Consider the following 12673-nt stretch of genomic DNA (forward strand, 5'->3'; position numbering starts at 1 on the left):
GTCAGTTATCGTCAACTATCTACCTAAATAATTTAACCATTTAAACTTTCCACCTATTTAGCTGTTCAGTCATTCCAACTATATTAAACCTCATCTACTTAGCAACCAATATAGTTTGTTTTTACTCTGTATGATATTTTACATCATATTTTTGCATTTTCATGCACTGTATTTCCTTCAGGAAATGCTTTTCTAGTTATTGATTGAAATCACACAATGATTTGACGACAGGATGTGTTGTTTGAAGTCAAGATTTGCTTTTGCTACATGTTTTAAGTGTTGAGAGAGTAACAGCCTTTTGTAAGCAAAATGTGTCATTTTGGCCAGCTTTTGTTCAGACGCGGGTGTTAACTGTTTCGAGAACGTGAGTTGACACCATGTTGACACAAGCATCAAAACGATCGAGAAAAACTGTAATTACCGGTGTTACCGGATATACGGTTTCTGAGATTCTGAGTTTCCAGGGCGGAGTTTAGCGTGAATATTTATGAACGGAGGATGTCGTGCGCGAGTACCTAGACGCCCATTGCTGAAGCGTGGATGAAATGGAACTGAAAATGTTGTCAAAGAAAGTAGAAGATCGTGGCGTTTTAACACGTTTTTGGATGTTGTCATGTTAATGGAAAGTATGACTATGTCGTGTTGGAGTTTAGATGCAATTTGGCGTCAATGTTGTTGTGTCGCAGCCAGTAAAACAAAACTTTGTGTCAGATTCAGTGGGTAGCTTACCATTAAGGATATTGGCGATTTTTACACAGTAGGCCTTGATGGTAGTCCTAGCCTTGCTAGGCTATTATGTTTTATCGTTTTGATTGTAGCCTAGCCTCTGTGCATCTGTAGTGACATGTTAGCCCAGGCAGCAACATAGCCTAGGCTACACCAGATTGACCCACTGTATAGCCTACAACACAAATGTCTGTGCAATAAATAGCCCATGTTACACGCCTGTGTATGTCCTAACTCTGAACAAATGGCATCCTGTCATTGCCCTCATGCACATGTGATATGTTATTCTGAGACATAATCTATAGGAATTACTATACATAACTAAACACAAAAAGTTGTGAACAGAATTTATTGTATTAGTTATTTACAGCCAGGGCAAATAAACTGTCCTTCAGTGTCAGGCCAGTTTACACATTCAGTGGTAGGCCTACCAGCCCTGGCAGCAATCACATTTTATCTTCAAGACAAAAATCATTGGCTTGACATCAGTATTAACTCAAAGTTGTAAAAGAAAACAATATTATCATACCAAAATACCCACAGAGTATTGTGTGCAAGGATAAGGATATACAAAATAAAGTTTGGGTAATCAGCCTTCAAAGGGCAGAAATGGGGTGCCCTGTCTATCTATTGTACAGCAGTTAATTATTTTCAATAATTTTAATTTTATTCTGTAAGAGGGAGTCTGGCCAAGTTAGCCTAATATTCTTAGGGAATAGAACATAACAGCAGATTTGGTCGAAAATGTAAATTCATGCATGCATGCATATAGAACTGGTGAACATATTTTCATCACAGCAGGCAACTAAGTAACTTGTCATCTTGATAATATGATGCACTACAATAAGAAAGCAACATAATTCTGTCTGTTTCTCTGTTCCTACCTGAACAGTAAACTTTCAAAGCGATAAGACCTGCTCAAAATGCCATTAACTCTATTAAGAGTGTATGGGCTTTCAAAATGATTTTGGAAACGTTATTTTAAGGTAAAAACTCTTCAGGGGTCCTTTATCCATCACATGACTCATTTGGGGTTTGAAGGGCCAGTTTACTACCTGTTATAATCAGCCCATATGTAGTCATTCACCTCAATCTGATGAACTTTACATTATAGTCCCCCCCCCCATCATCCTCATTGAGCACATAGGTTCTTGTAAAGTACTACTTAATTGCATTTGTAACCATTACCTTTTGAATATACAGATTCTATGACCATACCCCACATTAATAACATTAACCCATTCATCGTGTGTATCTAAGGACTTCTGTAAGTAGGCATCATTCATGTAAAGCTAGACAGTGTTTGTAAGGTAATAAAGCATATTGACTTAATGTAGTTATGACCTTTATGGATAAACATAACCAATATACTATAAGTGCATGGCCCATATTGATGCCCTGCTTCCCTAATGGTACAATAACAACATGATTGTATAAAACAAGTTTTATTATTTCAGAGACTCCAAGATATCAGAATGTCCAATAAAGCATGCCTTAATGATCTGTTTTGGCAACAGAGGTAGCTGGGCATTGTAATGCAGCACAAAATTTGTCAAACTAGTTTGTGTAGGCAAGCATGCATGACCAAACCTCGAAACTCATTGGACATCACACAAAAAAACAGATGAAGTACTGACACTTTAAAGACATCTACCATGATGTCTCACTGACATTACAACTTAAAGTGCTAAATAGCACATTTAAACAGGGCTAAATGAAAGTAATGACAATTTGATAGGCTGTAGGCTAGCCTGTCTAGGCTACACAAGATCAAAACATAGCCTACGCCAAATTGCATAATCGTACACTTACTCGACCACCAGTGGTCGTCGAAATTGTCACGTTTTTCCACAATAACCCATATCAACATTCAAAAACGTGTTAAAATTGCTGTAGTCTTCTACCCAGATAGCAAGCATAGTCGGCCCGATTCTGGCTGAGTGCTGGCAGTGTCGGCTGAGGTCCGAGTCGGCTGAAGCACAGTAAACACAGTCGGCCCGATCCTGGCTGAGTGCTGCCACTGTCGGCGGAGTTTCAGGTCGGCTGAGGCACTGTCCCCTTGAATGGGCCGACACTGACACGCAGTAGTTGGGCTGATTACTGAGTGTCTTATTTGGCCCGATTGGGGTTTGATGGGCTACTGCCACTTTTCGAATCAATCTCGGCAGACGGATTTCATACAGTGTGTGGCCCGATACTTCAGGAACGAACAATGATCAGTATCGCGGCTGTTGGCGGCAAAAATGAAACATTTAGCGACAGCCGGACGCTAAACGTACATGGCCCAATTCTGTAAAGTGACTGTCGGCCCATTACATGTGGAAGAGCCACGAGCAGACCAACTGTTCAGTTTGAAACCAGCAGGACGGCGCGAAACTGTCTCGTTTTGGACACTGCCTGTGGTAAGTAACATGCAACTTTACCTTTACAAGTAGCATAACAAGAATGGGTGTTTTAATCTAACCCCCATGACGATGACGAAGCTAGCGGTAACATACGTTATGATTTCTTAGCCTACTTTGTTGGCCTAATTACCGTTAACGTCAGTGTTGGTGGTTAGTCAAAAACGTTCAGTGTTGTATTTAGCTATACTTGCATAATTATGTGGTTTTCAAAGAAAAGTGTGATCTAATCATTTTAGAAATAGCTTAACAGTTAACCAGTATTGCATGACTTAGAATATAGCGATTGGTAATTGGGCATTTCATCGTTATCTATCCAACTTCAGGCACTAGGCAGGCAGAACTGAGACTGTATGCCTTAAAGATGAACTGAACTGGAATTTGAAGTAAAGGTGATATAACAGATGTATTTTATTTCTTCTCATTGGTACAATGATTAAAATGGCTGAATTTATTAAAAGGGATAAAATTGTACGTTGAAAGTGGTGTTGTTGTTACACGGGCGCCGCCATGTTGGATTTCAACAATCGGCTACGTCACTGGCATGGTAAGCTACTCTGCACTAGCACTAGCAGCCATAGCAGATAATGAGTCTGAGGCTAGCTGACATGGCTGAGGAAACTAACATTAGGCCTAGCTGAGTTACATATTGGCCATAAGCCATTTATCATAGGCTAGCCTACATCACAAAATCTTATACAAAATGAAACCAAACTAGTGAAACAAAGGCGAACACTTTAACAGGGGAAATTAATTTGGCATGAATCATACTGAACGCTATTTTGTCAATGAGCAGAAACACACACGACATTCAAACTATTGATAAGATGTGCACTATGGAAACTGGTCTGTAACTTTGGACGAATAAATGCCATTGACTTGCCATATCCTGACTTAAAAAACCCTTTTCTTGCTTACTTTATCGCAAACTCGGTGGAACAGCTTGTAGTCTTTTTCAATTCATAGAAAGGCGAGCCCACAGTCTATGTGCCATGGAGCCTAAGTTTCAACTTCGGCTTCGTTCATTCAATGCAGTCACTGGTCGCAATTACAAAGTCTGGGAAGGTTCGTTCAATCGTTTAAAGTTTTAAGTGCAGTAGCCTATCTGTCTCCTTTGGAATAATATCTCAAAGTAGCCTCAGGTGAGGTCCAGTGTTAGATAGGCTACCATACGATCCAACCTAGGAAAGGGCTAGCAGCTAACACCTTGGAAACACTCTTATGTCAAACTCCACAAGCTAGCACTCCGACCATAGAGAGTAAACCATGACTCCGACGATATCACAGATCGATAATAATGCTTTTACTAGCTGGTAACTAAACCACAGCGGGTCTGTAAACAGAATCCAATGTCCCTTTCTACTCACCCTGAAGCCAGTTGTTCACCGTCTCATGACAGATTGTTGATGCGAGGGAGTTTAACTCGCAGTACTGCTATCCAAGAGACTCGTGCAATATCAACATCCACAAGGTAAAAATCTGCAAACTCTCCACTAACGTTAGCCTAAAATAAACGGCAAACTCGTGTATCCTCCGTGTATCTGGGGTCAACTTGGGGTAACGAAGTTTTTAACAGTTTCAAGGGAGGGAGAGAGAGAGCCCGTGTGAGTTGCTGTTACTAGTGCCAGTAGTCCATACTGCGTTAGCCTACATTGACGTGACAATGCGTGTTATATAGCTTATTTGTATATGCACGTAGCCTTCGCATAGGCCTAATGTAGTGGTGGTGAGTGAGTATGCAGTTGTGTGGAGGATGTACAGTAGGCAATGTATGTGTGTGAGGGATGGAGGGAGACAGAGAGACAGCGTGCGTGTTGCTGTCTCAAGCGCCCCTCGTCCAGTTTTCTACATTACCTAGGCTAGGTCTACAGTAGCCTATGTTGTGCCGCACAAAATGTATCTATGTTGTACATTGCACAAAATGTATACCCCCCGAAATAAACACATACATAAATAAACACATTTTTCCCGTCACTTTGGCTTCCTTGAACATTTTCCCTACGTTTCGCCACTGCTTTGCAACAGATAGATTCCAGTGTCCATGCTCCGGCAGCGCCCACACAGTCATTTTCACCCAAATGATCCTACTGAAGGTTGAGCTGGAGCCTGAAACCCATCTAGTGGTAGTCAAGACACTACAGGCCTGTCCCTCACAGGCTCAAATTTGTAACCCATGCCATTAAAATTACAAATTTTCGTGTATACATAATATGCTGCAGCTGTTGCCTATAGAACTTCTCAGGTCCTACCATGCCAGTGACGTCATTGAACCTGGCAGCGTTCTAATACTAACAAACGCAATTTTGGTGTTGCTTAAAAAAGGCTACGTATTGATTTTTTTAAATTATTTTTTTAGTGTCATTTATTTTTAATTGTCATAATCAACACATTATCAATGTTGATTCTTTCAGTTCAGTTCATCTTTAAGAGAGTGTGTGTAGCTGCTATGTGAGAGAGAGAGAGAGAGAGATAGAGATGGTAGCAGGGTAGGTCCTGTCCTGGTCATGTAAAGGTCATCAAAATCTGTATTTTAAGGTCGTTCTGTATTTTGTACCGAGGGGTTGTTTATCATGTAATCATTTTGAACACATACTTTCATTAACCTAACGTTACTGTGACTTTTTTTTTAAATGTACACCTCAGAATCCAGGCCACACTGACCAGAGACCTGCCTGCACTCCTTTGGATGAAGAAGGCTACCTGTAGGCTACCTGTGTATACATGTGTGAACCATTTCTTGTGTTGGAAAAACAGGAGACCTGAAGAGCTCTTGGTAAGTTGTACATTGATTTAATAGAATAAGTAATACGTTTTTGTTTAGATGAGCCATCAGCTTTCATCTAGGCCTGTGTTTTGTGATGTGTCATTTTTAGATGGTTTTGGTTTGCCTCATCCATTATATTATGTCAGCAAAGAACAGGAGTGGGCAGGAAACATGCACTGTTGAAAACATGGCCAACCAACTGGAGCACCCACAAGGCTCTTGTGAAGGAAGTCCACAAGCCTTTTTGCTTCAGGTCTGTATGTGTTGACAAATATGTCTTGCTCTTGATGATTGTCATTGGTAATATATCAGCATTTAACAATCACACAATGTCAATGTTGCCCAAAATAACTACCAGGGAGGTGTTACCAAGACAGCTGCAGAGTGGCAAGACTGGGCTTTAGTAATATTTTGTCAGACAGTAAAGGATAAATAGTTTAATGATTTTTTTCTTTTCTTTTGAAATGACATGCTGTCCATGCATCTCAAATTGAAGGATGGATGGAAAGAACTCTTTGATCAATCCCCACACAGAGCTGAGGTGGCTATCTGTAAGTATATTTGAGTGGACAAACAACGTCTCTGACAGATGACATGTTGAAATCTTGCTTTAGACCTCATAATGATCTTATAATATTCTTTTATACCTAAATGCAGTTTGGAGACACCCCCGGCTGGTAGTGCTGCTGAAACTGGTGGAGGCAACAATGAAGCGGCAACAGAAAGAGAAGGCAGGTGGCAAAGGTTGCTGCTATTGAAAAATACTTTGAGAGTGAGTATGTGTGCATGTATGTAGCTGGGTAGGTCATGGTACATGGTACAAAAATACAGAATTTAAAGCACTAGCACAACACTTAACTCACAACCCACAACTACTGACAATGGAATTACTCTTTTAGAGTGAGGGAGAGAGATAGAATATTTCTGTAAATGTTTAATGTTAATTTAGAATAATTTATTTCTTTGAATCATTATACAGTTTTAAAATGTTTAATTGTTTGTGTTTTTGTATATGAAAGATGTCGATTGTTGTAGATAAAAGTAGATTGTATATTTTAACTTGTTTAATTTCTAAAGTGTATATATGTAAAAGCTTGTATAACTTTTAAATGTTTGTTTTATTTGCAAGGTTGTGTATGTCGAACTTGTTAATAAAAGTAGCTTGTGCTTTTAATTACTAGTTCTGGATTTGTGTTTATTTTCAAGTACTTTTGGTAGTTAATGGGCCACATGTGGCCCGGGGACCCAGCCGACATTCAGCCAACACTCAGTCAGATCAGTTTTATAGTGCGTGGGCCAGTACAGGCCCAGAGGCCCAGCCGACACTCAGCCAACACTCAGTCAGATCAGTTTTATAGTGCGTGGGCCAGTACAGGCCCAGAGGCCCAGCCGACACTCAGCCAACACTCAGTTATATAGTGTGTGGGCCAGACCTGGGCCAACAGAATGCATGACAGTCATTTCACAGTGTGTGGGCCACACCTGGGCCAACAGAAACAATAAGAGTCATTTCACAGTGTGTAGGCCACACCTGGGCCAACAGTTCCAATAAGAGTCATTTTACAGTGTGTGGGCCAGACCTGGGCCAAAAGAAACAATGAGAGTCATTTTGCAGTGTGTGGGCCACATCTGGGCCAGAGGAAATTCTTTGTGTCAGTTATCAGTAATTGGGCCATTGTTGGGCCGGAGGCCCAGCCAGAACTGGGCCAACACTCACAAAACCCTGAGGCAAGGTAGTGGGCCAGAGGTGGGCCGGTCAAATTTTGCTATCTGGGTAGCTTCTTTACCAACATTTTCAGTTCCATTTGAGTCACGCTTCATGAATGCTCTCTAGGCGCGGGCGCACGACAACCTCCGTTTATAAATATTCACGCTAAACTCCACCCGACTCCACCCATGGAAACTCAGAATCTCAGAAACCGTATATCTGGTAACACCGGGACCTAAGTAGGCCTACTATTTCACATGTGAATGGTGGAATGACTTGTTGAATCCAATCCTGACTCCATCTATGCCCAATTCTAACCACCAGGGCGCGACGTGTGTCCATAAATAAGCTAGTGCGATGTTTGCCCCAATGTGAACATGTTGTTCCAGAACTTATTTTACAGTTATTTCCTGCCCTGCACATAGACCAGCCTGCCCGAACACTTGTAAAATGTAGGTTCTGGGAGACACAATTAAAAACAATTCTGTAAATGCATCACATAATATACTTCCCGAATCTAGAGGGCCTAACCGAACCCATGATCAGTACACTAATTATTGTAGCCTAATGGTAGATCCACTAACTTTTGCTGCGTCCTAGCCTACTGTGGGTAGGCTGTTCTTTCATGTCTACATTGCCACCGGTGGCCCTTACGCCCACCACTCTTCGCCTTGCCCCTCCCCAATGCTAGGGTCTCCCGGAAAACGCAACTCACAGGTCGGCAGAAATATGAGCATGACTCGCATCACAAGTCAGAGGATTTCGTAAGGAGGTTGGGTTTTGAAGAAAACTAGCGAATAATTCACCTGGGGTCACAGTTATCAATCAATTAGGTTGGGCTGTTGTTACAATGTAACATTTATGGTAGCCTAATGTTAGTTGATTAACTAACTCGTTACTCGTTAGCGGATGTGCAGACCTAGACCTGGCTTGGGGAAGAAGACGCCGTTTACCACAGAGAAGCGTTAGCCAGCTAGCTAGTTTCAAGTAACTTTTGAGGTGGTCTTACTGTTAAGACTAATACATTCTACTAAGGAATATTGTTAATGTGAGAAAGTTTGTGGATTTAATCGGATTTGTGTAGGTGTAACTGTATATCGAAAATGTCAAGGACGTTACCTGCTTCTTCGTGAGAAAGTCTTGTAATGGAAGTAACAGTTCAAGTCGCTTGAAAAGTTCCATCGACCGAAAATGAGACATACGTGGGCTAGCGAGAGCTATGTTAGGTAACGTTAGCTAGTAAGATTGTGAAGTCTTTGGAACGTGAGCTCCCTTGGCACGGGGCTAATATTTGACTTGTGAAGTTAGACTGACATGTTCACTAGTCGAAATAATAACGATATTACCGTTGGTAGATAACATTTTAGGCGTTGATACTTCAGCCGATTTAACGGTGCATTTCTTGGTGTAGTTAGATAGTACTAAATTGTCTTAAATTATGCGCGATTCAAATGTGAATTTCGGCGTTCTTCACAGAACGTGCCAATTGCTTGTCTTTTTCTGCTTCGTGTACATCTCAGCCACTTTAGTTTACTATGCCAAGTCCGTTAACTTTCGACTCGCGTTTGTGCAGAATCCTCAAAGTCACAGTAAAACAGAGTCGAGTAAACTCGAGGCAAAAGACGCTGGCGCGTCTGAGTTAATAATAGTCACATTAGGGTCCAATTTCTCCGAATCCTCCGAACCGGGGCACAGAACTCTGGAGTATTGCCCCGAACCCTCGCCTCTTCTGGGTAAGTGCACGGACGGTCAGTTTTTTTGTTTAGATAGCTGCTAAAATAATTTGAGAATGTTTCCTGGCTGTGCGGCTAGGCTGGGGCAGACAGAGTTAACACACCCTCCTCTAACTTATATTGGGGTTAATAAGTCACATATGTTTCCATCAGCAGCGACATACTGTTGGTAATATGGCTCTTGGCTAAAACCTTCCGCAATTACTCGTATATACACATGCATGTTCAACTTAAGTGTCGTCTCCGTATCAAAAATTTTACTTTTTCTGTTGTGATGCTCCCAGATCAATGCGATCTGCTTAGACTACAGACTGCCCCGGTTTCTGGGTGAGAGGGATTTTGTTAGTTGGTTGTCTGACACACACACACACACACACACAGATGTTTATGCAGCTGTGAACAGTGTTGCTAACGTGCCTCAGCGCCTCCCTCTTTGTGTGTGTGTGTGTGTGTGTGTGTGTGTGTGTGTGTGTGACATGTTGATCCGCATGAACTCCGGCTGATGAGCGCTGTTGGGGTCCGTTAAATCACTTAATAGCACCATGTGAGACCGTGCTCATGTTACACACTGGACAGGGCAGAAGTGTTAGAATTCATATCTGTTGAATGTACTGTGTGTGTGTGTGTGTGTCTGTAACATGAGCAGGGGTGTTAACTAGATGCATCTAACACACACCTTCTGTTATGCTGCTGATCATTCCATGATTTGTTGTACTCACACACACACATACACACTTGTGCGAATTTCCTGATGGTAGACAGTGTGATGTAAAGTGTGTCTGCTCGCCCTGACTTCTCCTTCTCTCTCCCCCGGCTGTCCTTTCTCTCTCTCTCTCTCTCTTTCTCTCTCTCACCATCCCTCTCTTTCTCTCTTCCCCCTTCTCTCTTCCTTTCCCTCCATCTTTATCTCCCAGTTGGGCCGTTGCGGATCGAGTTCTCGTCTCCGGTGAGCTTGGACACGGTGCGGCATGAGAATACGGAGCTGCATGAGGGAGGGCGCTACACGCCGCTGGACTGCATGGCCCTGCAGAAGGTGGCCATCATCATCCCCTTCCGCAACCGCGACGAGCACCTCAAGTTCTGGCTATACTACCTGCACCCAATCCTACGCAGGCAACAGCTGGACTATGGGGTGTATGTCATCAATCAGGTACACACACACACACACACACACACACTCTATCAAAGAGTTATCCTCAATCAGACGCCACCAACATGACACAGATACATAGGAATGCACACACACACACACACACACTCTCAAAGAGTTATCCTCAATCAGACGCCACCAACATGACACAGATACATAGGAACACACACACACACACAGGTAGCTCGCGGCCTCCCTCGGCATCAATATCAGAGGCAGTGTCAGCCGATTTTGCCAGGGTTTCAGTCCCGAATGTATTTTGCAAAGTTGATTGACAAATATAAAAACATTATTCCGATCGTGCATTGAAACCTTGAGATGAGATGAAGCAATTTATCAAACATACAGGCAGAACAGGACACGGATGTTCTCTCTCTTTCATGCAGCAGATCATACTTGAATATAACCTTACCATCAAACATAATTTGGTACGACTACTTCGTGAGATAGAGGGAGAGGGAAAAAGAGAGAGGGAGATCAACATAATCTCCCTCATTGATTCAATCAATGTGGTGCAAATGAGGCTAGAGTCGGTGGATTAATCTATCAACAGTGAGAAGAAAGCAGGCAAAATGTGAATTATGAGAACCGTTTAGACTCTATGGGCCAAGCCCCGAATGTTTTCAGCTGCTAGTGACGCCCCTGGTCAATATCTCATGCAATAATCTGCCACCAGATTTGCCTTTATCATAAAAGATAAGATGATAATGATTGAAATCCAACCATCTGTCACAATAGCCTTTAGCCCTAATAGACATGTTTGCTTCCTGAAGGTCCCTAATAAAAAAACATATTTTACTACGGTTTCCTTTTCCTTTTTCCTTTGGTTACTACAGGAGGCTTACGGAGCAGTACAATACTTAGTTTAATAGAATGGCTTAGAAAACACTAAATGACTTGCTTTACTGAATTGTGCTAGTTTATGTAATGAAGATTTGTGAAATATCACTTTCAGGAGGCTGCTCCTTACTGGGCGTTTTTCGATCATCAGAGAACGTGTTCTTGAACTGGTGCCATTCAGAATTATTTGAACCTTGGTGCTATCTAGTGAACCAACCTGCATTTCCATCAGTTTTGAAGAGAACCAAGGATGCGTCATCAACAATGGGTATTGCATGCATAAACAAAAGTTAATGACATGCATAAACAAGTGATAATATGACAGTTGTCCCGTAAAAATGGCAGAAATTAGCTGTGTGATGCTAGTTAACGCCTACAGTGTAATGCTAGTTGACTAGTTTTGTTTACGCATGGCAACGTTGATATGTGAAAATATATGCCTATTTCACCTTATTGCACATAGTGTTGCTTGAAAAGACCAGGGCTTAGCTGAAGTTATGCTTTTTAACCCTTAGAACCCTAAGCTGTTTTTAGGGCATTTTCACTATCTTTATTCATAAGGATTTATTCTGGTCATTGTAAGTGCCACACACACATATTATATATTGTTTTTTTCAGCAGAGTCTAGGCTATCCAGATCTGCCATCACATCATGTATTAGTACTAGCATTTTATTTTGATTTTTAAAGAATTAAAATATAAAAATCATATTATAAAAATTCTTATATTTTGACCTGTATCTCACCACAGCAAGCTCATAGCTCTACATGCATTTCATGTGTGTGTAGGACAGACTGTCCTGAAACGGGCAATATAATTGCCATGTTGGAGGGATACTCTGGGGCTGAGCAATTTACAGAAATATGTGGTGTGTGATTTACAGAAATAAATGCCATTTTTTATCTAGCGATGAAAAATGACCATTCTGCGCTCCATATCTGTGACACTACCTGATCTGACTGACTACCCCTTTTTGCCTGTTAGCCTGCGTGCCTATGTTGTATGCACTCATGATGATTCTCAACTTGTTACTGCATTGCCATGAACAAAGTAAAGGTAAAAAAGGTGTTTCTTTGTTGAACAAATTGGGATGCAATGTGAGCCTTGAATTGGATGCCATGCAGGAATTTGCTAGCATCTCAAATCCGGATTATGAACATGTTTTGCCATAGAGAAACACACGATAGCGTTGGATTATAAACATGCTTTGCCACAAAAACAGACAAAAACGTGGGGTAAGTCCAGCTATATGAAGTTATTATTTTGCTGTCACTTCGTCTGTTTTATAACCCAGAAGGATGTATTTGGTATCAAATGATAGCTCTGTGTCTCCTCATATCTCTGCTCTGT

General features: G+C 41.5%; 1 protein-coding gene and 2 long non-coding RNA genes across 4 annotated transcripts in view; 2 read left to right on the forward strand and 1 right to left on the reverse strand.

Moving 5' to 3' along the window:
- LOC143125559 (uncharacterized) overlaps positions 1 to 8801 on the reverse strand; it is a 45786-nt gene extending 36985 nt beyond the window's left edge. Inside the window, exon 1 of the long non-coding RNA XR_012987277.1 lies at positions 8720 to 8801. This is a non-coding gene — a long non-coding RNA (uncharacterized LOC143125559). The remainder of the gene's footprint in view (positions 1 to 8719) is intronic.
- Positions 1844 to 6906, forward strand: LOC143126202 (uncharacterized). Of its 2 annotated transcripts, none has more exons than XR_012987406.1 (5): positions 1844 to 3128; positions 5772 to 5901; positions 6002 to 6145; positions 6389 to 6443; positions 6550 to 6906. It is a non-coding gene; the product is annotated as an uncharacterized LOC143126202 (long non-coding RNA). The 2 variants fall into 2 exon arrangements; XR_012987405.1 differs by having other exon boundaries at positions 6039 to 6145.
- b4galt1l (DP-Gal:betaGlcNAc beta 1,4- galactosyltransferase, polypeptide 1, like) overlaps positions 8299 to 12673 on the forward strand; it is a 37500-nt gene continuing 33125 nt past the window's right edge. The window contains exons 1-2 of the mRNA XM_076287140.1: positions 8299 to 9333; positions 10248 to 10483. Of these exons, the coding sequence (XP_076143255.1) occupies positions 9039 to 9333; positions 10248 to 10483 (531 nt within the window). The 5' untranslated portion in view covers positions 8299 to 9038. The remainder of the gene's footprint in view (positions 9334 to 10247; positions 10484 to 12673) is intronic.

Source organism: Alosa pseudoharengus, unplaced genomic scaffold, assembly GCF_046254945.1.
Source record: "Alosa pseudoharengus isolate Yale_2024_CS ecotype anadromous, Long Island Sound unplaced genomic scaffold, YU_APseudo_1.1 YU_APseudo_1.1_scf_16, whole genome shotgun sequence".
Taxonomy (NCBI): domain Eukaryota; kingdom Metazoa; phylum Chordata; class Actinopteri; order Clupeiformes; family Clupeidae; genus Alosa; species Alosa pseudoharengus.